At 40.4% G+C, this 25,648-nt stretch overlaps 1 protein-coding gene across 2 annotated transcripts in view; it reads left to right on the forward strand.

The window, feature by feature from the left end:
- The window catches only part of hmcn1 (hemicentin 1), a 95,359-nt gene that overhangs the window by 58,466 nt on the left and 11,245 nt on the right, over positions 1-25,648 (forward strand). For both annotated transcript variants that reach the window (XM_082147366.1, XM_082147367.1), the window contains exons 42-88: positions 68-164; positions 257-379; positions 548-703; positions 3,653-3,928; positions 4,320-4,487; positions 6,248-6,361; positions 7,068-7,154; positions 7,232-7,423; positions 7,499-7,672; positions 7,772-7,885; positions 7,992-8,137; positions 8,247-8,397; positions 9,006-9,194; positions 9,339-9,452; positions 9,561-9,748; positions 9,870-9,966; positions 10,263-10,424; positions 10,542-10,655; positions 10,846-11,048; positions 11,272-11,353; positions 12,657-12,788; positions 12,873-13,022; positions 13,097-13,256; positions 13,398-13,522; positions 13,627-13,810; positions 14,077-14,174; positions 14,274-14,552; positions 14,636-14,832; positions 14,965-15,046; positions 15,149-15,285; positions 15,710-15,851; positions 15,935-16,079; positions 16,161-16,288; positions 17,179-17,335; positions 17,506-17,627; positions 18,093-18,257; positions 18,370-18,477; positions 20,201-20,338; positions 21,406-21,540; positions 21,628-21,897; positions 22,496-22,686; positions 22,754-22,967; positions 23,102-23,236; positions 23,321-23,511; positions 24,133-24,214; positions 24,376-24,645; positions 24,731-24,901. In XM_082147366.1, the coding sequence (XP_082003492.1) occupies positions 68-164; positions 257-379; positions 548-703; positions 3,653-3,928; positions 4,320-4,487; positions 6,248-6,361; positions 7,068-7,154; positions 7,232-7,423; positions 7,499-7,672; positions 7,772-7,885; positions 7,992-8,137; positions 8,247-8,397; positions 9,006-9,194; positions 9,339-9,452; positions 9,561-9,748; positions 9,870-9,966; positions 10,263-10,424; positions 10,542-10,655; positions 10,846-11,048; positions 11,272-11,353; positions 12,657-12,788; positions 12,873-13,022; positions 13,097-13,256; positions 13,398-13,522; positions 13,627-13,810; positions 14,077-14,174; positions 14,274-14,552; positions 14,636-14,832; positions 14,965-15,046; positions 15,149-15,285; positions 15,710-15,851; positions 15,935-16,079; positions 16,161-16,288; positions 17,179-17,335; positions 17,506-17,627; positions 18,093-18,257; positions 18,370-18,477; positions 20,201-20,338; positions 21,406-21,540; positions 21,628-21,897; positions 22,496-22,686; positions 22,754-22,967; positions 23,102-23,236; positions 23,321-23,511; positions 24,133-24,214; positions 24,376-24,645; positions 24,731-24,901 (7,255 nt within the window). The remainder of the gene's footprint in view (positions 1-67; positions 165-256; positions 380-547; positions 704-3,652; positions 3,929-4,319; positions 4,488-6,247; positions 6,362-7,067; positions 7,155-7,231; positions 7,424-7,498; positions 7,673-7,771; positions 7,886-7,991; positions 8,138-8,246; positions 8,398-9,005; positions 9,195-9,338; positions 9,453-9,560; positions 9,749-9,869; positions 9,967-10,262; positions 10,425-10,541; positions 10,656-10,845; positions 11,049-11,271; positions 11,354-12,656; positions 12,789-12,872; positions 13,023-13,096; positions 13,257-13,397; positions 13,523-13,626; positions 13,811-14,076; positions 14,175-14,273; positions 14,553-14,635; positions 14,833-14,964; positions 15,047-15,148; positions 15,286-15,709; positions 15,852-15,934; positions 16,080-16,160; positions 16,289-17,178; positions 17,336-17,505; positions 17,628-18,092; positions 18,258-18,369; positions 18,478-20,200; positions 20,339-21,405; positions 21,541-21,627; positions 21,898-22,495; positions 22,687-22,753; positions 22,968-23,101; positions 23,237-23,320; positions 23,512-24,132; positions 24,215-24,375; positions 24,646-24,730; positions 24,902-25,648) is intronic.

Genomic DNA, 25,648 nt, shown 5'->3' on the forward strand with positions numbered 1-25,648 from the left:
GATTGCTGTTCTTTTAATTTAAAAGGCATTAGATGGTATTAATTTGATAATTATTTTGTATTTGCAGATTACCAGTGCTCAGGTCCAGGACACAGGCAGGTACACATGTGAGGCAATCAATGTGGCAGGAAAAACGGAGAAGCACTATAACCTGAACGTGTGGGGTGAGTGCTTAAAATATAATATAAACTGAACTTGAGTCAAATTATAATGTATAATATAATCGTTTCTCTTTCTATTATTTGTTTTTCCCCAGTTCCTCCCAGTATCCGTGGATCTGATGAGGTGTCTTCTCTGACTGTGATTGAGGGGAGCCTCATGACACTTGTTTGTGAGTCCAGTGGGATCCCTCCTCCCCGTCTAACCTGGAAGAAAAACGGTGAGGCTCATCATGACTGTTTTCATCATCACCATCCTCCTACAGATTATAAAACTCCTCATCACTATCCTCATCACATTTATTGTCATTTTCAACCTCATACTCTCATAATTAGTCACATTTCAACAAACCTTACTCTAAGTTTGTGTATTATTTTGTGTCTCTTAGGCTCAGAGCTAAAGGGAGATTCACGTGTGCGTGTTCTTTCTGGTGGGCGGCAGCTGCAGATTTCCAGTGCTGAGAAGGCAGACGCTTTCTCTTACACCTGTCTGGCCACCAGTGCAGCTGGCAGTGCAATGAAAGAGTACAATCTGCAAGTCTACGGTACTGCATCTTATCTCACATTACAGGCACTATCGGTCAATCTTGGACTAGGTAATAAATCAGTATCGATATTTATTGGAAAAATAAATCCACAATATCATATTCAATATCATATTGTGTATATTCTGCATGTTTCTATATGAATGAACGAAAGACACACTGAGACTCAGAGGTCATAAAAACAAGATATTTTAAAATGTATAGACCTTATGCGCCAGAGAAACAAGGGCGCAGCCATCTTTAGAATATTGTCTTTGAACTTCCGTTTATGCGGTCGCTCTGTATATTTCTATGGCATTGCTGTCCAAGAGTAATTCGCTTTTGAAGTGGATTTACTTAATGTAAAGTTAATTAAAGTTATCATGAGGATTGTAATGTTTAAAGCAGATGTCTTAACAAATGTCAGTAGACCGGGAAGATTTTAAAACGAGCCGTTCATTCATAAATACGCAAGATCGCTGTGAAAATACAGACCGGAAGACAAAAGACAACGAGCGCAGCGCTGAAAAGGGGCGGGGCTAATAAGGTCTATACAGTAAACTTATTTTAATAAAAAATGCAATGTTTTGTTCTAAATTGCTATATTTACATTAAAAAAAAATTAACTGAAGTTTTTTATACTTCCATTTTTGGGTTAGGGTTAACTACTATTTTTGATAATAAATTAGTATTAAATAATTAAACTAAGAATACAGAAAAACGTCTCAGGTTACCAATGTAACCATTGTCGCTGCGTCGAATGAAGATACTATGGGGGAACGCCTCTGTGTAACTGTCGTCCAAAGCATGTGTGCAATTAGTCCAATCCTGAGGTGTGATGGCGAACCACAGAAACTATAAAGGGAATTGGTTCAAAGGGAGCCAGGGACAACTCTTCCAGAACCACGACTGGGACTCTCACATGAGCTGGGACCCTCACATGAGCCACAGGCCTCATCCTCAAAGCACCAAGCAGGAAACGAACAACCAAGTGGTGTCTCCCCAGAAGATCCATCGTTTAACGGTGTGTGGAAGGCCTCCATGTAGACCTTAAGCCTGGAGGGGGAAAGACCAGCAGAAAAACAGTCCTGAAGGAACTCCAGCACTGAAGCCACTGGGCAGTGAACTGTGTCCAACTGTCATTCTCTGCACCAATTAAGTGAAAACTCTCCACTTCAAGGCATATAGTTTCCCTTATGGAGGGAGCTGTAGAGTTTAAGATGGTCTCTACAACCTTGGTTGAGAGAGCAGCATTTATGAACTGTTCCCCCTCAGGGGCCAGACTCACAGTTTTCATAACTCTGGCAGAGGGTGGAATATTATCCCCTGGCCTGCAATAGAAATCCGTCCTGGTGGAAATCTCCCATGGGGGCCGTCGAGGAGGACTATAAGGTTCGAGAACCATACTCGGGCCAGCCAAAACGGGGCTATCAAGAGAAAACTGACCCCTTCCCGGCACACTCTATCTAGAACTCCCGGGAGCAGAGCGATCAGGGAGATGCATACAGACACAGCCTCGGCCACGTCTGCACCATAGCGTCCCGCCCCAGCGATTTATGTATGAGACCAACAACATATTGTCTGTTCGAACTAGAACATGATGGCCTCTTAGATACGGGAGGAAGTACCTCTGAGCTAGAAGTACAGCCAAAATCTCCAGGCATTTTTATGTGCCAAGAGAGATGATGTTCTCTCCACAGACCCCATGATGAGCCGTCTTCTATGACCGCTCCCCTGCCCGTGAGGGACACACCTGTTGTTACTGTTTTCCAATGACAAGATGTTTTTAACACCGTGCCCTGGGACAGGAACCAAGGTTTCCAAAATGGATTCTGTACCCCTTTTTCTATTGTACACAGGACCCACTGAGACACATTTGGAAGGAGACTCCAAGCCTCCATGTAGTGTCCGAGGGGGACCAGCCTCTTGAGGCTGACCTCGGGAATACTCTGAATACTGTGCTCGGGTGCCCTGAAGCGGCTGGCAGGCAGGGAACAAACAGACTGATTTTTCTACAAGCCTCCTTGGATGGAACGAACTCTGCAGGGCCGCAACAAACTTGGGTGAACACTGAGATGTGTGTTCGTTTGGAAACCAATGCACCCTGAAGCGCCAAAGGCGGCAGGGTTAACAATTCGATTTTCTGAGGGCTCCTTGCAGGAGCGAATTCTCGTTGCTCCCCCTGGGGGGGACCGCCTACGTTTGACATCAGGACCTCTCTCCCAAAGCTTTCTTTGCGAGAATAACATTTCTCAGATCTGTTTTCTCTTTAGGAGGCTTTGGGCAAGGGTGCTGTTTTGACCCCCCAGGCTCTTTGAGGGGGGGCTCGAGCAGCAAGGCTTCTGCTGCTGTCTGTGGAAGGAGCTCAATGTTGATGGCTGGGGCTGCCCCCTGATAGCAGTGAGGGTTGAACCTCTGGAATGCGGCTGATTGTTGCTTAGCCTCCTGGAACCTCTCGACATCCGAATTGACCGAGCCACGGAAGAGGCCGGAAGGTGACAGCAGGGCATCAAGGAGTAAGCTCTTATCCTTCTCCTTGATGCCAGAGAGGTTTAGCCAGAGTTGCCTCTTCGTAGCTACTAATGCTGCCATGGAGCGGCGATGGCACGAGCCGTCTCCTTGGTAGTCCGGAGAGACAGGTCTGTGACCCCCTATACTTCAGACGACAGTAGTGTTATCATTTGACGCAGCGCGAGTTCCCTCGAAAGGGAACAGAAAACACAGGATTTGTGGATTTTTTTTTAATAATTTTTATTATTGAGGTCTATCAAACATGTGTAATGCATTTCCTTCCCCAACAGGGGTATGAAATTAATACCCTGATAAATATGGATATCGAATGATATAAAAAAAAATTGCAATATTTAATTATTTTTGCCATATCACCCAGACTTAACTCAAATGCACCCCACAAAGATACAGTAATCCTCTTTATTCCACCATGTTTCTTCCTTCCTTCACTCCAAACAGTTCGTCCCTCCATCAGCTCCTCAAATCAGGATGAGGAGACAGTGACGCGAGGTGGAGATATCACTCTGAAGTGTGAAGCAGATGGGGTGCCCAGACCTGCCATATCATGGATGAAAGACGGTAGACCCCTGAGCACCGGCAGCAGGTTTCAAATACTTAATGAGGCCCAACTTTTACGCATCCAGGATGCTCAAGTGGCTGACACCGGACGATACACCTGTATCGCTGTCAATCTGGCAGGACAGGCTGACAGGAAATATGACGTCAATATTCATGGTAAGAAAAAAGTCAAAGTTTTCTTTATGTGTAGTTTCTGAGCCACTAGCATCACCAAATAGATTATCCTGAAAACTTTTCTCAATTTCCACTGGTCTTCCAAATGTTTTGGTGATGTTATTATTTGATAATTTTAACTATTTAAAAATACTTTATAATATGATCTTTTTATCCTTTTATTATTTTATTATTTTAGTGTATCATTTTATTCTATTATTTATTACTATTTTAAGAGTTAAATCAATTCAGCTGTAACTGTTGTTCATAATACTAACAAAATTCAAACTAACTTTTCATATCTCTAGTAAAGTAATGTTACTTATTCCATATTTTTAGTTTTTTGTTGCTGTTGTTCATATATACTGACATTTTATGTGCATTATCTATTCAGTTCCTCCCACCATCATCGGTCAGACACAGATGCCTGAGAATGTGAGTGTTGTTGTGAAGAACCCGGTTGTTCTCACCTGTGAAGCTTCTGGAATGCCACCACCAGCCATCACGTGGATTAAAGACGGCCAACTGATCAGCATGTCTAGCTCTGTTCGGGTTATCGCAGGTACCAACTCCTTTAATGAAGGCATTTGTCTTGCTCCAAAATGTCTACACCACTGAGTCTAGGTAAGGAGCTAGGACAGTTAACAGACTTGGTTAACCAGGTGTAATAACTCAAGTAACAAGATAGCTTCAGTAAGCAGCCAAACACCACAGATCAGTGGGTAACTGAAAAGAAAAATAGCTAGACAGATGTTCTCATAAACTCTCCATTTTCGGCTTCCAGTGTAAACAGAGACTGATCCTCTGCTAGCAGCAAGTATGAGGTACATCCATCACTGTAACCTTAGACATCATAAACTTCCCGGAGGTCACCTGCATAAATGAACCACATTGTAAGTGAGTCTGTGCTGAGCTATTCTCAGACTGTTCGCCAGTATGCCACAAAGACATGGAGCTGGACAGAAAACAGGACCACAATATGTAAGATAGACACATTATTGATCACATATTCAGTCGGTAATATTGCCACTCCATAAATGATTAGAAGTGTTGCTAGCCTTATTGCCTGTATTGCAAAGTAGGGGTGGGACAAAATATCGATAGGGAAATATACCGTTGCCCTTCTCCGTGCAATTCCAGAATCAATACGCTGGCGCCAAATATCGATATTTTAATAAATAAAATAAGGCGCTCTAAATAGATTTCCCTGCTCCCAGCATCGCTACTTCATGGCTCCTCGAGGTGGCGCTCAACACATGAATGAGGGAAACGTGAACATAAGTTAACTAGCCTAAGAAAAAGAGGTTTTTAACGGGACGGCGGACAGCATTGTGAGTAAAATCATTGATGCCCCAGCCACGTTTAAGTCCAAAGTCTGGACACACTTCGGTTTTTATACCATAGATGGGATAAACAAAATCAACAAAGAGTACGCAATATACAAGAACTGCCTGGTAAAAGTAAAGTGCACGGGTAATACCACAAACATGCAAAGCCACTTGCAACGCCATCAGCCTGATCTCCTTGAAAATGTTTAATTGACTTAAAACGTTCAATTTAATTTACAGACTGAAAAACTTTTTGTGCTGTTTTCTAACAGTTTGGACTTGAATAAAGAGAGAAAACCTGCACTTAACCTTTTCACTGGCATTTTGTTTACACAGTTAGACATATCATGATGTATCAATTAAGGATTGTCTAGAAATATATTGATTATCGCAGAATTGCTGTATCGTGATATTATTGGTATCGTGAGCCATGTATCATGTATCGTATCATTTCGTGAGTACGCTGTGATTCCCACCCCTATTGCAAAGCTCATCCAAAGATTTACTGTATATCATTCCTGGCTGACCACAAACTTCTTTCCTCATTGTAAGAGAAAGGGACACCAGGGAAGGAAAGAGAATGACGTATTTGTTCAGGTGATCAGCTTAGCGCTCTCCTGGGGAGTGATAATTATTCGTTTAAAGAGTGAAAATGGGACGTTTGACTTGTGTTGATGGGTTAAGCTCTGTTTGAACAGCTGTTAACTTGAAGGTCTCCTGTTTCTTACCAAAACAATAGGGACATTTATGAAGCCTGTTTTTTCAAATACAAAGTGAAACTCGAAATTCGTTCTGCAGATGCATTTCTCCTCTGAGTAAATCTCAGGCTCTTGATTTATAGCTGATTAAGTAATTCCCTAAGAGAAGTACAAACGGCCTATCCTTTTAATTCAATGTGCAGAAATGTGCAATTCATTCCATCATTCAGTCACCTGTGCTGTTACCAGTTAGCATGGCAACAGATGAGTCTCATATATGTCTATAATAATCTCAGGAGGACGAGGCCTGCGTTTGATGCATGCTGCAAGTGAGGATGCTGGGAGATACACCTGCATCGTGTCCAACTCTGCTGGAGAGGAGCGGAAGAACTTCGACTTAAATGTCCTGGGTAACACAGCACTGTACATGAGTTTGGGGTGTTTTTCATTATTCCAATAGAGTACTAAGAGAATGACATATTTTTGTAGGCCGACCCAGAAGTTGGCATTACCCTGGTTCCCTTGAAAAAAGCCAATAGAATTTTACCATTGGGATTTGGATTATTGTAGAAAATAAGCTCTCTGACCAACACAAGTTTATGATACTTTCATGTTTTGTTCATTAAGATATTAACAAATGAACACAGCACTTTTTAGCAACTGGCTTTTTCAAGACACGTAAAAACGTAATGGATTTTATGTCATTAAATAAAACATGAAAAGCTTGACTCAACAGTTTGTCTCTAAATTTTGTGTCAAGTTTGTGACTAAAATTTACAACAAATGAGCGTTCGACTCAAAGCTTGCTACCCTAACAACTCAATATATGGAGCAATTTTTTATTTTTGTTTAGAATACAGCTATATTTAAACCATTTTCCTTGACTATGTCTACAGTCTTGGATGGAAATTTTCACTGGTTTCATTCTGGGATTGGCTTTTTATCCATGAATCCAAGCAAAAACAAAACAAGGAGAATAGTTTAGAGGTTAGCATAGTTTTGTTACTTACCAAGCAAGCTTTCAGTCAGGAGCGCACATGTGACACTTAACATGTTGTTTATGAATATCACTAGACTTTGAAATGTTTATTTTCATCTTTATTCTGTCAACTTCAGTGCCGCCCAGCATTGTGAACGAGGGCACAGTGGAGGATTTGAAAGTGAAGGAAAAACAGAACATCATTTTGACCTGTGAAGTCACCGGTAAGTGACACAAATGACAAGATTGGCTTCTGTCCTGATCTCTTACCTCTGATTAACCAATTGTTTGGGTTGTCTAGGTAATCCAGTTCCAGAGATCACGTGGCTGAAGGATGGGCAACCATTGACTAGTGACGCAAGGCTGCAGGTGATGTCAAATGGGCGTTTCCTGCAGATCAGTGGATCGCAAGTGCCCGACACAGGCAGGTATAGCTGTCTGGCCTCTAACAGCGCTGGAGACAGGAGCAGACACTTCAACCTCAATGTGTTAGGTATGTTTGGATGGGGGGAATTAAAATGTCTCTTTGTAGTCTTGTGTGTGTACTTATTTATGTTTCCGCTCCCAGTTTCTCCCACCATCGCTGGTTCTGGTCCAGAAGGTTCAGCTGAAGACGTTACTGTGACACTGAATAGTCCTACATCTCTTGTTTGCGAAGCCCAGTCATACCCCCCTGCCATCATCACCTGGCTCAAAGATGGCACACCCTTTGAATCCAGCCGCAACGTCAGGGTACTTCCAGGTCAGATATCTTTATGGATCTGTGGCATAAAATAATTCAGATGTTCATATCCAACATTTGTTATGTGACCAGCTCTCTTACTACTGTATCTTGTGACAGGTGGTCGCACTTTACAGATCTTGAATGCTAAAGAAGAGGATGCTGGGAGATATACATGTGTGGCGACTAACGAGGCTGGAGAGACACTGAAGAACTATGAGGTGAAAGTTTTCGGTGCGTGTGAGAAATGAGCTACATCGCCACCTTTTGGTGTAGAGGAATATTACACTCTTTGTGTGTCAGTTATCTGTACCTATTTATATATGTTCCTTTCTTGCAGTCCCTCCAGTTATCAATAAAAATGACATCCCAGGAGAGAGTCTGGCCCCTAAAGAGGTGAAAATTAAAGTTAACAACACCCTTACACTGGAGTGTGAAGCTCAGGCTATCCCAACACCTACGCTAGTGTGGTACAAGGATGGCCAGGTGAGAAATACATAGATACAGTATATGACAAAACTATGCAGTTTTTCACTCCTATGAGAATTTATTTGGAGTTCTGAGTTTTCACTCCATTGTGTTTCTCTCTCTGCAGATCCTAAAAGCAGATAGTCACCTCAGTATCACAGCAAACGGTCGTATTGTTCAGATTAAACACACTCAAGTGTCCGATACAGGTCGTTACACCTGTGTAGCCACCAACATCGCTGGAGAGGATGAGAAGGACTTTGATGTAAATATACAAGGTGAAAAGGGTTTTACAAGTTCAGAATGCAGAATTAAATATACACTATATATACACTACCATTCAAAAGTTTGGGGTCAATATTATTTTTTGAATTTCTTCATGCCTTAAAATAGCTTGAATGTAACTCTACACCCTTGCCTCATTTAGTAAACGCGATTCTATGAATATGAAAATTAGCCCCGCCTCAACTCACTCACACCAGCTCAGATATCCACTCGTTGACGATCACACGTTGTCGTGATTGGTTACAAGGTAGTTTGTGACGTCAGAGACACCAGCGATTTCAAACCGCGTTTTTGAGACTGTTTCACCAAATCAGCATAATGATTCCTTAAGGATCATGTGACACTGAAGTCTGAAGTAATGTCTGCTGAAACTTCAGCTTTGCTATCAAAGGAATATGAGGAATGATCATAAGAGACTTTTTTCAAAAGAACGTTTAAGAAACACCAACTTTAAGGAGTATGACTGCCCCTAGTGGCTGCTTATTGTATTATGTCTGGATCTCGTTTTCAGCTTGTTTTAAACCTTTTATCTGTGGATTTTGTGCAATTATCTTCAGGCTTTATCCCTGTTTATAATACTTAAATCCTGTCTGTGTCTCAGTTCCCCCAAGTTTCCGAGGCTTTGGAGACTCTGACTCTGGCCCTGGTAATAATGGAGACGTGAAGGATGTGATTCTTAATAATCCCTTTTCCCTGTACTGTGAGACCAATGCCGTCCCCCCTCCTGTACTCACTTGGTACAAAGATGGGCACCTGCTGACCTCTAATGATAAAATACAAATTTTTCCTGGTGAGAGGCTGCATTGCAACTTTTTGATTATATCATGGAAAAATTATTTGTTAAATATGTTGATACTTTGATACTATGTTCTGTATGAGTAAACAAGAATTTCACTTGCTTTTTTTGCTTTTTTTTACATTATTTCTCACACAGGCGGAAGAGTCCTCCAGATCCCTCGAGCTCAAGCAAAGGATTCTGGGAGATACACTTGTGTGGCTGTGAATGAGGCTGGAGAAGACTCAATCCAATATGATGTCAGAGTGTTGTGTGAGTCCAACCTGAGTGTTTACCTTTTTTTAAATGCTAAACATTATAAGGGCAACAACTGAAAGTATTGTTTGTCTTTTTTTTGTCTGTGCACTTGGATTTTGATAGTGCCGCCCTCGATTCGTGGAGCTGATGGTGACCTGCCTAATGAGGTCACAGTGCTGGTTAATAAGACCACATTACTGGAGTGTCAGGTGGATGGAAGTCCCACTCCTAAAATTAGCTGGATCAAAGACAGTCAACCCCTCACCCCAGACAACACACACAGACTTCTGTCCAATGGCAGGACACTGCAGGTGAGAGACTAATCAACTGTGATGCAACAGTGAACAGTGACACATTTTTATAAATATATATATAATATTGAAGTTATTTTTAATATATATCAAATATTTACATATTTTTTGTGTTTTATAGATTTTGAATGCACAGGTGACAGATACAGGACGCTATGTGTGTGTGGCTCAAAACTTTGCTGGAACAGCAGAGAAATCCTTCAACCTCCATGTGCATGGTGAGTCTATCTTTGAGTGAGACATTTGTCTTAAGTCTCTGTACTGTTCCTAGGGGTTTACTGCTGTTTGTGTTGCTGTGTTTTAATTTACATTTGCATTTATACATCTGGCAGACACTTTAGTCCAAAGTAACCTGCATTGCATTTAAGTTAGGCCTTTTATCTGTTCATGCATTACCTGGGAATTAAACCCATGATGTTGTGGGTGCTAGTGCCATACTCTACTGTTTGAGCTTTTCTCTTCACTCTTATAACTAATTATTGGTGATATCATGATTGTTTGTGTTTGTTGTCAGTGTCTCCCTCTATTGTGGGCATCAGAGAGGAGAATGTGACTGTGGTGGTGAATAATTTCATATCTCTAAACTGTGAGGCCACTGGACTCCCACCTCCCACCCTCAGCTGGTTCAAAGACAGGAGACCTGTACAGGCCAGCACCAACGCACTCATAATGCCTGGTACACATGCTTACTGACACATTATAGAGGGACTATATAATCCAGTGTTCACTGGATACATATTACACATAAATCTCTCTTCCTCCACTCAACCTCTTACTCTCCTTCTCTGTCTAGGTGGTCGTACTTTCCAGATCCTGAAAGCAAAGATGTCTGACGGTGGGAAATACAGCTGTGTGGCCATGAACCCAGCAGGAGAAGCCCAAAAAATAATTTATCTTACAGTATATGGTCAGTATGTACAGTTTTTTTAGTGTTTTATATTTGCTTGTTATAAAACTGGAGTAAAGCATATGTCTGCAAAAAATATTTGGTGAAGTATGGCTGACAATCTTTGTTTTAATATGACTAACAAAATTTTTAATATTTCAACATTTCTGGGAAGTCACTGATCTAAATTTACGGGTATCTGGTTTCCCAGTCCCCCCCAGTATCAGACACAGCAGTGGGGATCTTCCAGTGGTGTTAAATGTACTGGTGGGCAAATCTGTTACTTTGGAGTGTGAATCAAATGCAGTGCCTCCTCCCATCATTACCTGGTACAAGAATGGACGGCCCATCACTGAGACTGCCAATCTACGCATACTGGCTGATGGACAAATGCTGGAACTGAGAGAAACAGAGGTGTGTGTGAGAAAATTAGCAGGTGCTTTGGATGAAGGGAAGTAGATGTATGATTTTGGTAGTGATAAAATGAGTGAAAAAATATAATAGGCCAGTGAGCAGCCACCTAGCAACCAATGCATGGTGGTGAATTTTGTATTGCACATGCATTTACTCACATTTACTTCAGAAAATAAAGTAAAAAGTTTGTTTCAAGACGTTTAAATCACTCTTTCTCTCTCAGTTGTCAGATACTGGGCAGTATGTCTGTAAGGCCACAAATGTTGCAGGTCAAGTGGACAAGAACTTCCATCTCAACATCCATGGTGAGAAACAGGAACTGCAATGTATATATATACTTAAAAGTGTGTGTGTATATGTGTGTGTGTGTATATATATACTGTATATAAATACGTAGATTTTAGAAAAACTTTTTTTTAGAAAGAAATTATCTTATGCTCACCAAGGCTCCATTTATTTGATCAAAAAACATTAATTTTGTGAAATATTATTACAATTTAAATTAATGATTTAATATTTTAATATTAATTCAATTAATATTCAAATAAATGAATTAATGATTCAATTATAAAAAATTTATTATATGCCAATTTTAATATAACATTTTAAATTGTAATTTATTCCTGTGATGGCAAAGCGGAATTTTCAGCAGCCATTACTCCAGTCTTCATTGTCGCATGACTCTAATTTGGTGCTCAATAAACATTTCTTAATATCTTGTTGAAAAGATTTAAAAAACCCTCTTATTTATTGTGGGTCATGTTATATTAAGTATGATATAGAGGTATGCACGGGATTGTTTTTTAGTTTTTTTTGTCCGCTCCCACTTAAAATTCACACTGTGTTCGCCCCCTATCTGCTTAGAATAAGTTTCTTCCCGACCCGACTGATCCTGCTGAATTTAGATCTCGTTTTTAGAACCTCACATTTAAATTTCCCCTAAAAATAGAGAGAGTGTTTGGGGATAACAAATATGAAATGTTGGCTATACAAGAATTTTATTTGGTATTTTTATTTCCTTTATTATGATACAGAATTATTTTACCATATTTTACTGTCAACACAGTAAAAAAAAAGTCAGAGAAAAATAGGCTAAATTCAATACTAAATTATAAGCCAAAAATATGAATAAACGAAAACTGTTGGCTTACTAGCTATGATGCAAATTAATTTAAAAAACAAACATCCATGCAAGAACAGAATGTCACTGACTGACGACGGTTTCAGTAGCCTACATATCTCCAAAATCTGACCACAAAGGCTGAATGTTCTCTCTGAAGCTGCGCTCGTAGCAGGGATGCAAAGAACACATCTTCCCAGGTTGCTCAGGGCAGGGAACTGGTTACTGTGTGAACACCACCACTGTAAAAAAAAAAAAAAAAATCATTTCAAGTGAAGTGCGGACACGCTGTTGTCAAAGGATGTTGGCGGCCGGGCCGCCCACTCCCGTCCAAAGTACACCAGTAGAGTTACTGACCGCTACTGTCTTTCAATCGGATATTTAATCCTGCGCCCAAGAAATCTGATCGGGTCCCGTGAAGACCTCTAGTATTACAGCATAGAGCTACAATGATGGTGTTCTTCACACTTTGACATTATGACATGCAGTTCCCCCACGGCTGGACGGCCCAGCAGTGGAGCGTGTGGTGGAAACCATCAGTAATCCTGTCACCTTCGCCTGTGATGCTTCAGGGATCCCTCCTCCCTCGCTCACCTGGTTGAAGAACGGCAGAGTGATTGGTGAGATAGATGATCTACAGATCACTTAAGCTTTACATTTCACATTTTAAAGTCAAATCATGCTTGTTTTTATTGTATTTCTAGAGAATTCAGAGTCTGTGGATATGCATATCCTGTCCGGGGGCAGTAAGCTGCAGATTGCCCGCTCACAGTTATCTGACAGCGGCACTTACACCTGTTTGGCGTCCAATGTGGAGGGCAAGGCCCGCAAAAACTACCATCTTATAATACAAGGTACAGAAGCATTTATTAAACAAACATGCATCTAGTAGTTTTACCAATTACCGTCTGTATTGTCTGTTCTTCAGTCCCACCAATCATTGTAGGATCTGAGTTACCTAGTGAGATGAGTGTTCTGCTGAATGACAGCATCCAGCTCGTGTGCCGTGCTGAAGGAACTCCAACCCCTGAGATCCAGTGGCTGAAGGATGGAAAGACACTTAGCAGAACTGCCCAGAAGAACATCAAGTGAGAGCATTGTTAGATTTTTGTGCCATTATGCTGTAAAACTATCCAGTGTATTCTCTGCATAGCACTTTTGCATAATGATTCTCTTGTTAATGAGACAATACAAGTCATAAGGGTAAACGTAAGTCAACCTTTCCTCAGAATTAGCACGGATGGCAGCACACTGACTGTGACAGCCATCCACACATCCGACAGTGGAAAATACACATGTGTGGCCACCAATCAGGCCGGAGAGGAAGACCGAATATTCAGCCTGAATGTATATGGTGAGTTGTATCTTTACATGAGTGCGAGAAGTGAAACATAATTTTTCACTACACAGCAATAGTATTTTTTCCAGACATTTGATAGCTGCATGTCCTGTTCCCAGTTCCTCCTCTTATCCAGGGGAGCGGACCTGCTGCCAAGGAACTGACCGCGGTGCTGGACAGCTCAATAAATATAGAGTGTGTAGCTAGTGGTTCTCCACCTCCACAGCTCAACTGGCTAAAGAACAGTCTGCCGCTTCCAATATCGTCTCAGATACGCCTGCTGTCTGCTGGCCAGGTCCTCCGGTAAGAGATCTAACATGTTTGAATCATGATGATCGCAGGGGTTTTTTTTGCATCTAAACCACACCAATTTAAGATGAAGGCTTACATTTTACAAGCTATTTTTATTTCAAATATGTAAAATGAATGATTTTATAATTTTATATTTATATATTAAATAATAATAATAATATAAATAAATAATATAAATATATCCCGCTATGAATGGAGCTGATGGCATGATTCATAGCACTAAATGCTCGGCATCTGATTGTCATTTTTGGTGTTAGCATTGCTCGTGCACAGGTTTCAGATGGTGGGAGCTATACTTGTGTGGCCTCCAACAGAGCTGGAGTGGACAACAGACACTACAACCTTCAAGTGTATGGTGAGTTAACTTGCATGTGCATTTTCAGAGATAAAATGTAGAGATATGATAATGCCATGAAGTATTAAACCCATAAATTTACTGTTTCATTCTTCTCAGTTCCTCCCAGTTTGGACGGGGCGGGCAGCACAGAAGAAGTAACAGTTGTGAGAGGAAATACGGCCTCTTTCATCTGCATTTCAGATGGAACGCCCAGTCCAACCATTACTTGGTTAAGAAATGGTGTAGCAGTGCCTAAAGATGCTCACCTGTCCCTCCTCAACCAAAACACCACCCTGCAGATTTCCCATGTTAGCGTCAACCACACCGGACGCTACACCTGTACTGCACATAATCAGGCTGGAGACGCAAGCCGCCACTTCAGCCTCAAAGTACTGGGTGAGAGAAAGTACAAAAAAATAAAACAAGACCAAAGTGACTCCTTCTGTCACAGACTCATTGACATCTATCCCCTCTCTCAGACCCACCACGGATCAATGGCTCTGGTGTGCCTGCTGAGGTCTCTGTGGTTGTGAATCATGTCTTGGAGCTGGTTTGTGAGGCTGACGGCATACCTTTACCAACACTGACCTGGCTGAAGGATGGCCGACCGCTGCCTCAGACAGACAGCATACGACTTCTCAGAGATGGAGAGGTGCTCAGAGTTGCTTCTGCTCAGGTAAAAACTTCAAATTTGGTGTCAAAATGTGTAGTAGCATTCTTGTTCCTATCTTTTCTCCCATGCTGCTCAATGTGGCACAAGCGTGACATGTTCCTAAATCATGTTGTGTTATCTCCCATGTTTGTACAGGTGGAGAACACTGGAAGATACACCTGTTTGGCCACCAGCCCTGCTGGAGATGATGATAAAGAGTTTCTAGTCAGAGTACATGGTGAGTCTTAAAAGCAATTTCAATTATGATGATACCCATCATATCAACATAAAATGTCACCTCATTTACAGTAATTTGCCAAACGACAATTTTTTCCAACAGTGCCACCCAACATCGCTGGAGACAGGGGTGTACAAGATGTGTCTGTCCTGCGAAACAGACAGGTGACCCTTGAATGTAAATCAGATGCAGTTCCACCTCCAACTCTCACTTGGCTTATAGATGGAGCACCACTGAAGGTATCCAATGGAAACAGTATTTTTTATTTTTAGACGTTTTCCTGTTTATACAAGTATTGAATGTGGTGAAGTGACTGTTTAGCTTCTATAGATTTTATAATTTTCAGCTGCCATTACTTCAGTCTTCAGTGTCACACGATCCTTCAGATATCATTGTAACATGCTGATTTGATGCTCAAGAAACATTTCTTATTATCAGTGTTGAAACCAATTGTGCTGTTTCAAAAGAACTGCATATATTTGAAATAGAAATCTTTTGTAACATTATAAATGTTTTTACTGTCACTTTTGATCAATTTAATGCATCCTTGCTAAACAAAAGTATTAATTTCTTCTTCTTTTTTTAATCTGACACAAAATCAGGTATGAATATAAATGTATATAAATTCATGTAGCTAAATAGCTTTTACAATGTTTTCTCCAGATGTCTCCACGAGTGCGTGTTTTGTCCAGCGGTCGTTACCTGCAGATCAACAATGTAGAGCTGAGTGATGGTGCCCAGTACACTTGTGTGGCCAGCAATGTTGCTGGAGAAACCAGACGCCACTTCAACCTTAGTGTTAATGGTGACCAGCAATTTCTATACACGTTAAGGCACCTGTGTTCCTGAGGAAAATATTGTGGGCTAATTTAAACATTCTCTCTTCAGTCCCTCCCACAATTAAGGATGGTCCTCAGTCTGTGTTGGTTCATATTAATCAACCAGTGGTTCTGGAGTGTGTTGTGAATGGAGTACCCACCCCACGCATTACCTGGAGGAAGCATGGATCCATCCTGGCAGGAAACAACCCCAGGTCAGCAGCACAGATCACTTCAAAGCATTTCATAACTCTCAATTTTGTTCATGGGAAATAACAAACGCCCTATACGTTTAGATACAGGTTTGGTGAGGATGGTTCACTCCACATCTTCTCAGCCCAGGTGACCGATACGGGCCGCTACCTTTGCATGGCCACCAACCAGGCGGGAACAGAGCGCAAGAGAGTAGATCTTCAGGTTTATGGTAAGTCTTGACATACATGCAATACTGTAATTCTACATATATTAAATATGATTTTTTTTAAAGTGTTGTTATTGTAACTAAAAATTAAAATGAAAACTAAAAAGAGAAATTAGCTTTAGAATTTAGATTTAGAAACTAAAATATCTGTGCATGGAACTGTGTCACGGGCATTTTAATGGGATACATGTGCCTGCTTTTGCGAATACAGCCTCTTGATATACGGGGGTAGATTGAGGATAGTGCAACTCGTAGATCGTGCTCCACTGATAGGCGCTGCCTTTTTTGTTTTTCACGTATGCCAGGGATGAGAACGCCAGCGCATCTTTGCCCTATCCTATCAATCTCTGTGTGAAATATAAAACTGAGGGCGCACCAGTACAGAGGGCGGAGCTGAGCGGAGCGGGCGATTTAAACTTTAAATATGAATGAAATATATAATTGTTTCGCTTATTTATATTTGATTGGACATGCTCATATATTGGTGTGTTTTTATATTTTCAAAATATATGCTATAAAAAAATATTATATGGTAGGATAGTTATTTTAGGCTGTTTAAGTTGGAAAAAAGCGGAGATTCTGCGGCACCCCTAGCCAGTTGTCACGGCACCCACTTTGGGAACTACTGATCTACAGCCTACAGTCTTTATTTTCAGTCCTGTATTTTCAGTCTTTTCATGTACATGTACGCATTCATGCATTTGGTAGACGCTTTTATCCAAAGCAACTAGCACTGAATTCAAGCTTTACATTTTCATGCATTCCCTTGGTATTGCTAGCGTCATGCTCTACTGTTTGAGCAACTGTTTGTTTATCACTGTTTCATATATTGGCACTTTGTCCAAGGAAATGTCCTAATATACAGTAAGCACTAATATTCTCTCCTTCTCCAGTGCCACCCTCCATTGCTGAGGGTCCCACTAACATCACTGTGACGGTGAACGTCCAGACCACGCTATCCTGTGAGGCCACTGGCATCCCCAAACCCTCAGTCAGCTGGACCAAAAACACCCAAGCCCTTAACACTGACCAGAACCAGAATATGTACAGGTTCAGCCAGGTTTCCTCCCTCTCCTCTTATCACCTCTTACTGTATCATCAACCAAATGAGCATTACTCCTGGTTTGGGTCACAATATGACCCTGATGCTCAACATTGCACAGTAAGACACTTGTGATTCATGTTTGTATCCAGTTAATCAGTTTGTAATCTGTCCTCAGGCTGTTGTCTTCAGGCTCTCTGGTTGTCATCGCACCTACAGTAGAGGACACAGCGCTGTACAAGTGTGTTGTATCCAATGAGGCAGGCCAGGAGAGCCGAGAAATTCAGCTGACAGTACATGGTGAATCCCTACTGCCATATATGACATCCATTTACATGTGTGGTTCCATCCGAAATCGCATACTCTTTTAAGTATGTACTTATTTTGAATAAGTATTTACTTTGCAGGCGCTAAAAAGTATGTTATATTTCTATTTAGTATGATTGTGTATAGTATGACTGTGATCCGGACATACTATATTTGGCTTGTTGTCACTGTCATGTGACCAACCAGCATCATTTCACTACTATTCACACTACTCTCCTGTGTCCTCATGGGATAGTAAAGTGTCCATCATATGCACACTTCAGAATCTCGCTGGAGGAAGTAGGTCATTCGGTTACTTGAATTCGTTACTTGAATTAGTTGAATTCGACATACTTTTTTGGTACATACTGTTTTGCATATATAGTAGGGAAGTATGCGATTTCGGACGCAGCCAACGTGTGCATTTCAGGAGGAAGTTATATTCATTCCCTTCTACAGTTCCTCCTTCTATTGCTGATGAGGCCACAGAGCTTGTGGTGAGCAGACTGTCCCCGGTGGTCATTGGCTGCACTGCATCCGGAGTGCCTCATCCTGTCCTATTCTGGAGCAAAGATGGATTGAGACTAGCTAAAGAGGGAGAGGGCTATATGATACTACCTTCAGGTTAGCTTTATGTAGTTAGAGTGTGAAAAAAAGGAACAATTGATGTTTGAAGTTAAATATTCAATTTTATCCCATCTAAATATTAAATTTCTATTTCCTTGGTTTCTCTCAGGTCCTCTTGAGATCACAGCTGCAGATCTGAGTCACTCAGGCCGTTACTCTTGTGTGGCCAAGAATGCTGCAGGCACCGCACACCGACACGTTCAACTCACAGTACACGGTATGAGATATGTAGAAACACTTAAACATATGTGACCTGATCCAGCAAAATGAGTCACAGTGACCCAAACTTCAAAATTGAGATTTTGGTATTAATGGAAAGAGGAGACCATACGCTTTCAACTGATATCCTAGTCAAAGTCATACCTTGAATGGTTGTAAAGATATACACATTTGAATTATGGTCGTCTGCCCTCTTTTTCCAATTGAAAACCTGAGAAAATCGCTTTTAAAGTTTTTTGCCCGTTTTTTGTTGATATCTTTCAAAATCCATTGCATTTAAAGGGATGAACTATTTATTGTACAGCTTAATTTGACCAAAGACATTAATATATGCTATTATGCCAGGCTGAAGCTCGAATTATTTTACATTTTTTATTTGAATAAATAATTTAAAAGGCACTTTTACAAACATTTACTAAAATCAGAAAGATTGAACAGAGGTGCTACAGTTTTGCTTGAGAGAGAGTGTGTGTGTGTGTGTGTGTGTGTGTGTGTGTGTGTGTGTGTGTGTGTGTGTGTGTGTGTGTGTGTGTGTGTGTGTGTGTGTGTGTGTGTGTGTGTGTGTGTGTGTGTGTGTGTGTGTGTGCGTGAGAGAGAGAGAGAGAGAGAGAGAGAGAGAGAGAGAGAGAGAGAGGGAGGGAGAGAGAGAAAGTGAGAGAGGCAGAGAGACAAGGAAACAGAGAACAAATAATGTTAGCCTATGCAATCATATCTTTGTGTAGGCTAGTTGACAACAACAGTGTAACATATTCATAACGGAGATACCAACAGTTAAATATTGGGTTAAAATAAATCAAACACATTGTAATGGATTCTCCTTGCAGATAAATACACTCACAGAATAATTGCACTCACTCACATCCATACACGATAAATACCACAGGGCTGTCACTTTCGCTGTCATCAGAGGATGACAGGATCCAAAAAATCACTGACTAGCCTTAGCCACTCTTGATGACCAGCAGCAGAGCTTAAAGGTTAGAAGCCTCCAGTGAGTTCAACGCTTTTGGCGACTTTTTGCCGACTTTGCTCTCTTTTGACAGCGATATTTCTCAAATTAATAATATTTAATCTTTCTGAGGAGATCTACTAGCTTGTTTACACATAGCGCTACGAGTCTGACAGGAGGATGGCTGGACCAATCGCGTGCTGGTCAGTCGAAACGGGGCTTCCCATTGACAAATGATCAGCATTTGTGTACATTTCTAAGCTTTATGATTGGTTCTATACAACGTGTAACACCATATTTGGAAAGCAGAGACGTTTGAGGGGATTCCCGGGAAATGCTCAGAGGTGACGAGAGGAGTTGAGAAAAGCAATATTCATTTCCAGCGAATTTAGTAAAACTTGTAAACTTTAATAGTCATTTAAATACCTTTTCTCAATTATCTGGACTACGAAACTTTAGGAGATTATTTTTTAATGTCTGTTCTTTGAAATTGAGCAATAATAATAATAATTAAAAAATATATATATTTCATTGTTTTTCCACATAAACGGCCCATATCTTAAAATGGAACGTTGCGACTTCCGACTCATTTCGCCAGATCGGGTCACATATAATGCTTTTAAATATGCCTCTTAATTTTATTTTTGTCTAATAAGATATATTAGATATAACAAATGCCCATGTGTGTGGCTCCACATTAATTTCTCTCAATACCATTTTTGTAATTTGGACATTTATGCAATGAGTAATTGTCTGCATTTACATTTTACAGAAATTCCAGTGATACAGTCACACCCATCAACACTGGATGTGATTTTGAACAATCATGTGACCCTGCCCTGCAGAGCAACAGGCTCCCCTCACCCAACTATTACCTGGCAGAAAGAGGGCATCAACATTTTTACCGCAGGTGAAAGCTAAATCTGGCATGCCATGGAGATACAGTGGGGAGAACAACTATTTGATACACTGCCGATTTTGCAGGTTTTCCCACTTACAAAGCATGTAGAAGTCTATAATTTTTATCATAAGTACTCTTCAACTGTGAGTGACGGAATCTAAAACAAAAATCCAGAAAATTACATTGTATGATTTTTAAATAATTAATTTGCATTTTATTGTATGACATAAGTAGTTGATACATCAGAAAAGCAGAACTTAATATTTGGTACAGAAACCTTTTTTTGCAATTACAGAGATCATACGTTTCCTGTAGTTCTTGACCAGGTTTGCACACACTGCAGCAGGGATTTTGGCCCACTCCTCCATACAGACCTTCTCCAGATCCTTCAGGTTTCGGGGCTGTCGCTGGGCAATACAGACTTTCAGCTCCCTCCAAAGATTTTCTATTGGGTTCAGGTCTGGAGACTGGCTAGGCCACTCCAGGACCTTGAGATGCTTCTTACGGAGCCACTCCTTAGTTGCCCTTGCTGTGTGTTTCGGGTTGTTGTCATGCTGGAAGACCCAGCCACGACCCATCTTCAATGCTCTTACTGAGGGAAGGAGGTTGTTGGCAATTTTATCCCTGATGTCCTTACACAGCTCTCTGGTCTTGGCCATTGTGGAGAGGATGGAGTCTGTTTGACTGAGTGTGTGGACAGGTGTCTTTTATACAGGTAATGAGTTCAAACAGGTGCAGTTAATACAGGTAATGAGTGGAGAACAGGAGGGCTTCTTAAAGAAAAACTAACAGGTCCGTGAGAGCCGGAATTCTTACTGGTTGGTAGGTGATCAAATACTTATGTCATGCAATAAAATGCAAATTAATTATTTAAAATTGTAAAAGACTTTACTGTCACTTTGAATCAATTTAATACAAATAAAAGTATTCATTTCTTTCTTTAAAAAAAAAAAAACCCGACCCTAAACTTTTGAATGGTTGTAATTATTATTTAAAATGTAATGTTTAATTATGAATTGATTCATTTTATTGCCCTTTAAATAATTTGACACCAACTCAATACCTTTCATCATCAGGAGGTGGTTTTACAGTGCTCCCCAATGGTGGTCTGCAGATATCTAAAGCCAAAGTTGAGGATTCTGGAACCTACATGTGTGTGGCTCAGAATCCAGCTGGCACTGCACTTGGGAAAACCAAACTCAGAGTGCAAGGTTAGGCTCACACATAGGCTGTAAGGAAAATTAAGATGTCTGTAGGAAATGGTCTCTCAAATGTTATATGTTTCACTTCTCTTGCAGTCCCCCCTGTCATAACATCGGACATAAGGGCGTACACTGTGGCACTAGATGCATCTGTAACTCTGCAATGCCACTCAGAGGGCTTCCCCACTCCTTCAATCACCTGGTACAAGGACGGGCAGCCACTGAGCGAGTCCGTGCACCAGCGGGTCCTCAGCACAGGGGCGCTGCAGATCGCCTTTTCCCAACCTGGAGACACAGGCAGATACACCTGCACTGCTGCTAATGTGGCTGGAACCACCAGTCTTGAGATGAGCCTTACTGTACACAGTGAGTCAGTGGGATGTTGAAATAGATGGACTGGATTGAATAAATGGCTTCACTGTACAGAGTGATTTAGGGGAAAATTGAAATGGATGGACGAATTTATAAATATTTTAATTGACTGAGAATATTGTTTACTGCATTGATCATCTGGTAGAGTAACTTTTATTTTTTATTATGTTTTTTTATTAACATATTGGTAGAATTGTTTTTATAATTTGTTTATGTTATTATTTTATGATTTATGTGATAAATAGTAATAATAACAATCATGATTATCTTGTAGAATAACTTTTGTCAAGTAGAATATTGGTTGAATATTATTAGAATATTAAACAGAATGTTGATGGAATATCTTTTTTTTATTTATAAGTTGATGTTATTAGTAATTATAATTTATTTAATTATTTATGTGAAGAATAATCATGATGATCCGGTAGAATAACTTTTATAAGGAGAATGTTTTTTAATCTTATAAAAAATTTATTATTATTTGATTTATGTGATTACATTTTTTTTATTTAACTCATGATTTATGTGAATTATAATAATAATAATAATGTCATACATTTATTTATTTATTTATTCTCCCTCTCTACCTCAGTACCTCCTTCCATCCGTGTAGGAGAGTCAGAGGTGTCCGTGGTGGAGAACACCCAAGCTTTGTTGACCTGTGTGGCAGATGGGGTCCCACAGCCCACCATCACTTGGGAGAAAGATGATATTGCACTTACCGACACCACTGGAGAATACACGATCCTCCCCACAGGAGAGCTGCTCATAGACACTGCACAGGTCAGAGTCCCAATCTTTAAACTGCTTGCATTCAGTGTTTACAAATTGTGACAGTTTGTCTATGTAGCCTGAGGATTCTGGGAGTTACACGTGTGTTGGAACCAACTCAGTTGGGCAGGACAGTCGCACCACTGATTTGTCCATCCACACACATCCAGTCTTCACTGAGCTCCTTGGGGATGTGGCTCTCAACAAGGGAGAGCGCCTCCTGCTGACCTGCGGCGTCACCGGCATCCCTTCACCCAAGATCACATGGGCATTCAACAACAATATCATCCCTGGTATAGATCATCCCTCAAATTGAGCCTACAGATATCCACAATTTGCATCCCCTGTAGTTCAGCACTATTAGTTATGCTGCATGCGTCAATAGGCTGTTATGTGAGAATCAGGAAAGTATTGTTTTTGCCCACAGCCCAGTATGGTCATATTAATGGCCACAGTGATCTTGTAATTGAGCGTGTGAGTAAAGACGACTCAGGCACTTATTCCTGCATGGCTGAGAACAGCGTGGGATCCATCAAATCTCTGGGATTTGTCTTTGTTAAAGGTATACATCTGCACTTCTATTAAATGATGACCTATTCTGCTTGTCCATTGTGAAAAACTTGAATCTCTTGTCCAATTTCTCCAGAACCACCAATAATAGACGGAGATGTTCATTCAAATCGCATTGAGCCCCTGGGAGGGAATGCCATACTTAACTGTGAGGTGCGAGGAGACCCTCTGCCCACCATCCAGTGGAGCAAAAAGGGCATCAATGTCCAGATAAGCAATCGAATCCGTCAGCTTGACAACGGATCTCTAGCCATCTACGGCACAGTGGTACACAAACACAACACAACAGTCCTGACTGCACACTACAGTCACAGATACAGCTGCACAAATGAAAAGAATATAAACTGCTCTGCATTTATATCTTTTAAAGTGATGATTCATCAAAAAATTTAAGTTTTCATTTTTTACTCATCCCAATGTAGTTCCAGAAGATACATTTCTGGAGTAAATGATATACTGAAAAACGTTTAAGTGCCTACCTGAGTCTAATATCTGCCTTATTTATTCTGCTGTGTGTAGTAATAAGATATCTTAGTTATTTTTACATTTTCCCCATATTTTTCCAATTTTTGTGTAGGGAGGCATATAAAATTAACCTTCAAAATCTGCTTGCAACCTCAAACAAAAACAATATTTATTTAATGCCTTACAGATCATTGGGAAAAATTGTGACATACATAAAAAATAAAAAATAGACCTTTTTTTCTACAAGAAGATACCAAAATAGGCATTATTTTTTTACAACGATACAAGAGGGTTAATATAGTTACAACGTTTTTGTCATCTATCCTAGATTTTAAAAAAACCTTCATTTTCTAGATGTTTTGTATTTTGGTCCTTTTGTAACGTTTATAAATAATTAATTGTATCAATTTGTAATTTTTGTAGAGCGAAGATTCTGGAAATTACATGTGCGTGGCCACAAATGATGCAGGAGTGGTGGAGAGAACAGTTACACTGACCTTACAGAGTAAGTCTACAGTATAAAACAAAATGAATCCTTTAAAGTTATTAATTTGCAGTAAAAGTCACATAGAATACTCACACAGAAAATAAAAACCTTAATAAGGATTTTTTTTTTTTTAAAGCACTTGCTTGTGTTACTGTAATAACATTAGTGATATTCCATAGGTTCTCCTACCATCACAGTAGAGCCAATAGAGACAGTGGTAAATGCTGGTTCCACAGTGGTGCTAAACTGCCAAGCAGAGGGAGAGCCTGTGCCTGTCATTGAGTGGTCCCGTCAGGGGCGCCCTCTGTTGGGTAATGAGCACATCACCACACTGAATAACGGTTCTCTTCGGCTCAGTAGTGCTCAGAAAGAGGACACGGCTGAGTATGAGTGCGTGGCAAGAAATTTGTTAGGCTCCGTGCTGGTACGCGTGACCCTAACAGTGCGAGGTGAGCTTTGGACTTCTGTAAGTATTCGGATTATAATGCAGTTAGATGTATTATAATGGGAGATTGAATTATGTGTGTTTCGCAGTTGATGGAGGTTTCTCTGAATGGATGGAGTGGGGAGCTTGCAGTGTTTCCTGTGGTACAGGAGTGCAGAGGAGACTAAGACAGTGCAATAACCCATTTCCTGCGAACGGAGGACGCCACTGCATTGGTTCAGCAAGAGAAACACGCAGCTGTCAAGGCAAACCTTGCCCAGGTAAATTAGTTTACCTTTTCATCCCTTTTGCTGCTAAAAGCTCTACATTGTGAGCATTTCACCATTTGTGAGTGAAAATTGTACCGTATGCAAAACTGAAAAATTATTTATTTGGGCACACCAGTGCAAGTGACAGGCCTGTATCATATATCATCAATGAAGTTTATGTGCACTTCATAGATGATATATTGTTAATAGGGATGCAAATTATCGATTAATTCATTAATCATTAGTTGACTGACCTTATCGATCGATTAACGATTAACTGATAAGCGGCTATTTTCCTGAGAATGTAAATTTCTCACGGTATCAATAGTGTCTTTAACATAAAAAGCAAAATATTACTTATATACTGAATAAAAATGCATGTTATGTTGCTAAATTGATGTTTTATTGTAACAGTTGGGATACGGTACAGATAATGGCATTTATGTAGTTTAACAAAATAAATTATGCACAGAAAATTAAAATACATTGTGCACTGGCTCACCTGTTGCATGTGAAACATTAAGCAACATAAAATAAATTTTAAATAAAAATCTATATGGGTAGGCTTAGCCTACACTATATTAAGCCTACATATAATAATCTATCTGGTAAACTACTTATATCAGTGGTGCTAACTGGCATCATATCTTTTTGATCATGCCGCAAATTCTCTGAGTAATGCCCTCCGCTTTCCTGTGGTCACATACTCGCCTTCCCACCACAGCAGCGATTGTAGGTTTTGAAGGCGACAGACTTCCT

This window comes from Leuciscus leuciscus, assembly GCF_965113295.1.
Source record: "Leuciscus leuciscus genome assembly, chromosome: 19".
NCBI classification, from domain to species: Eukaryota; Metazoa; Chordata; class Actinopteri; order Cypriniformes; family Leuciscidae; genus Leuciscus; species Leuciscus leuciscus.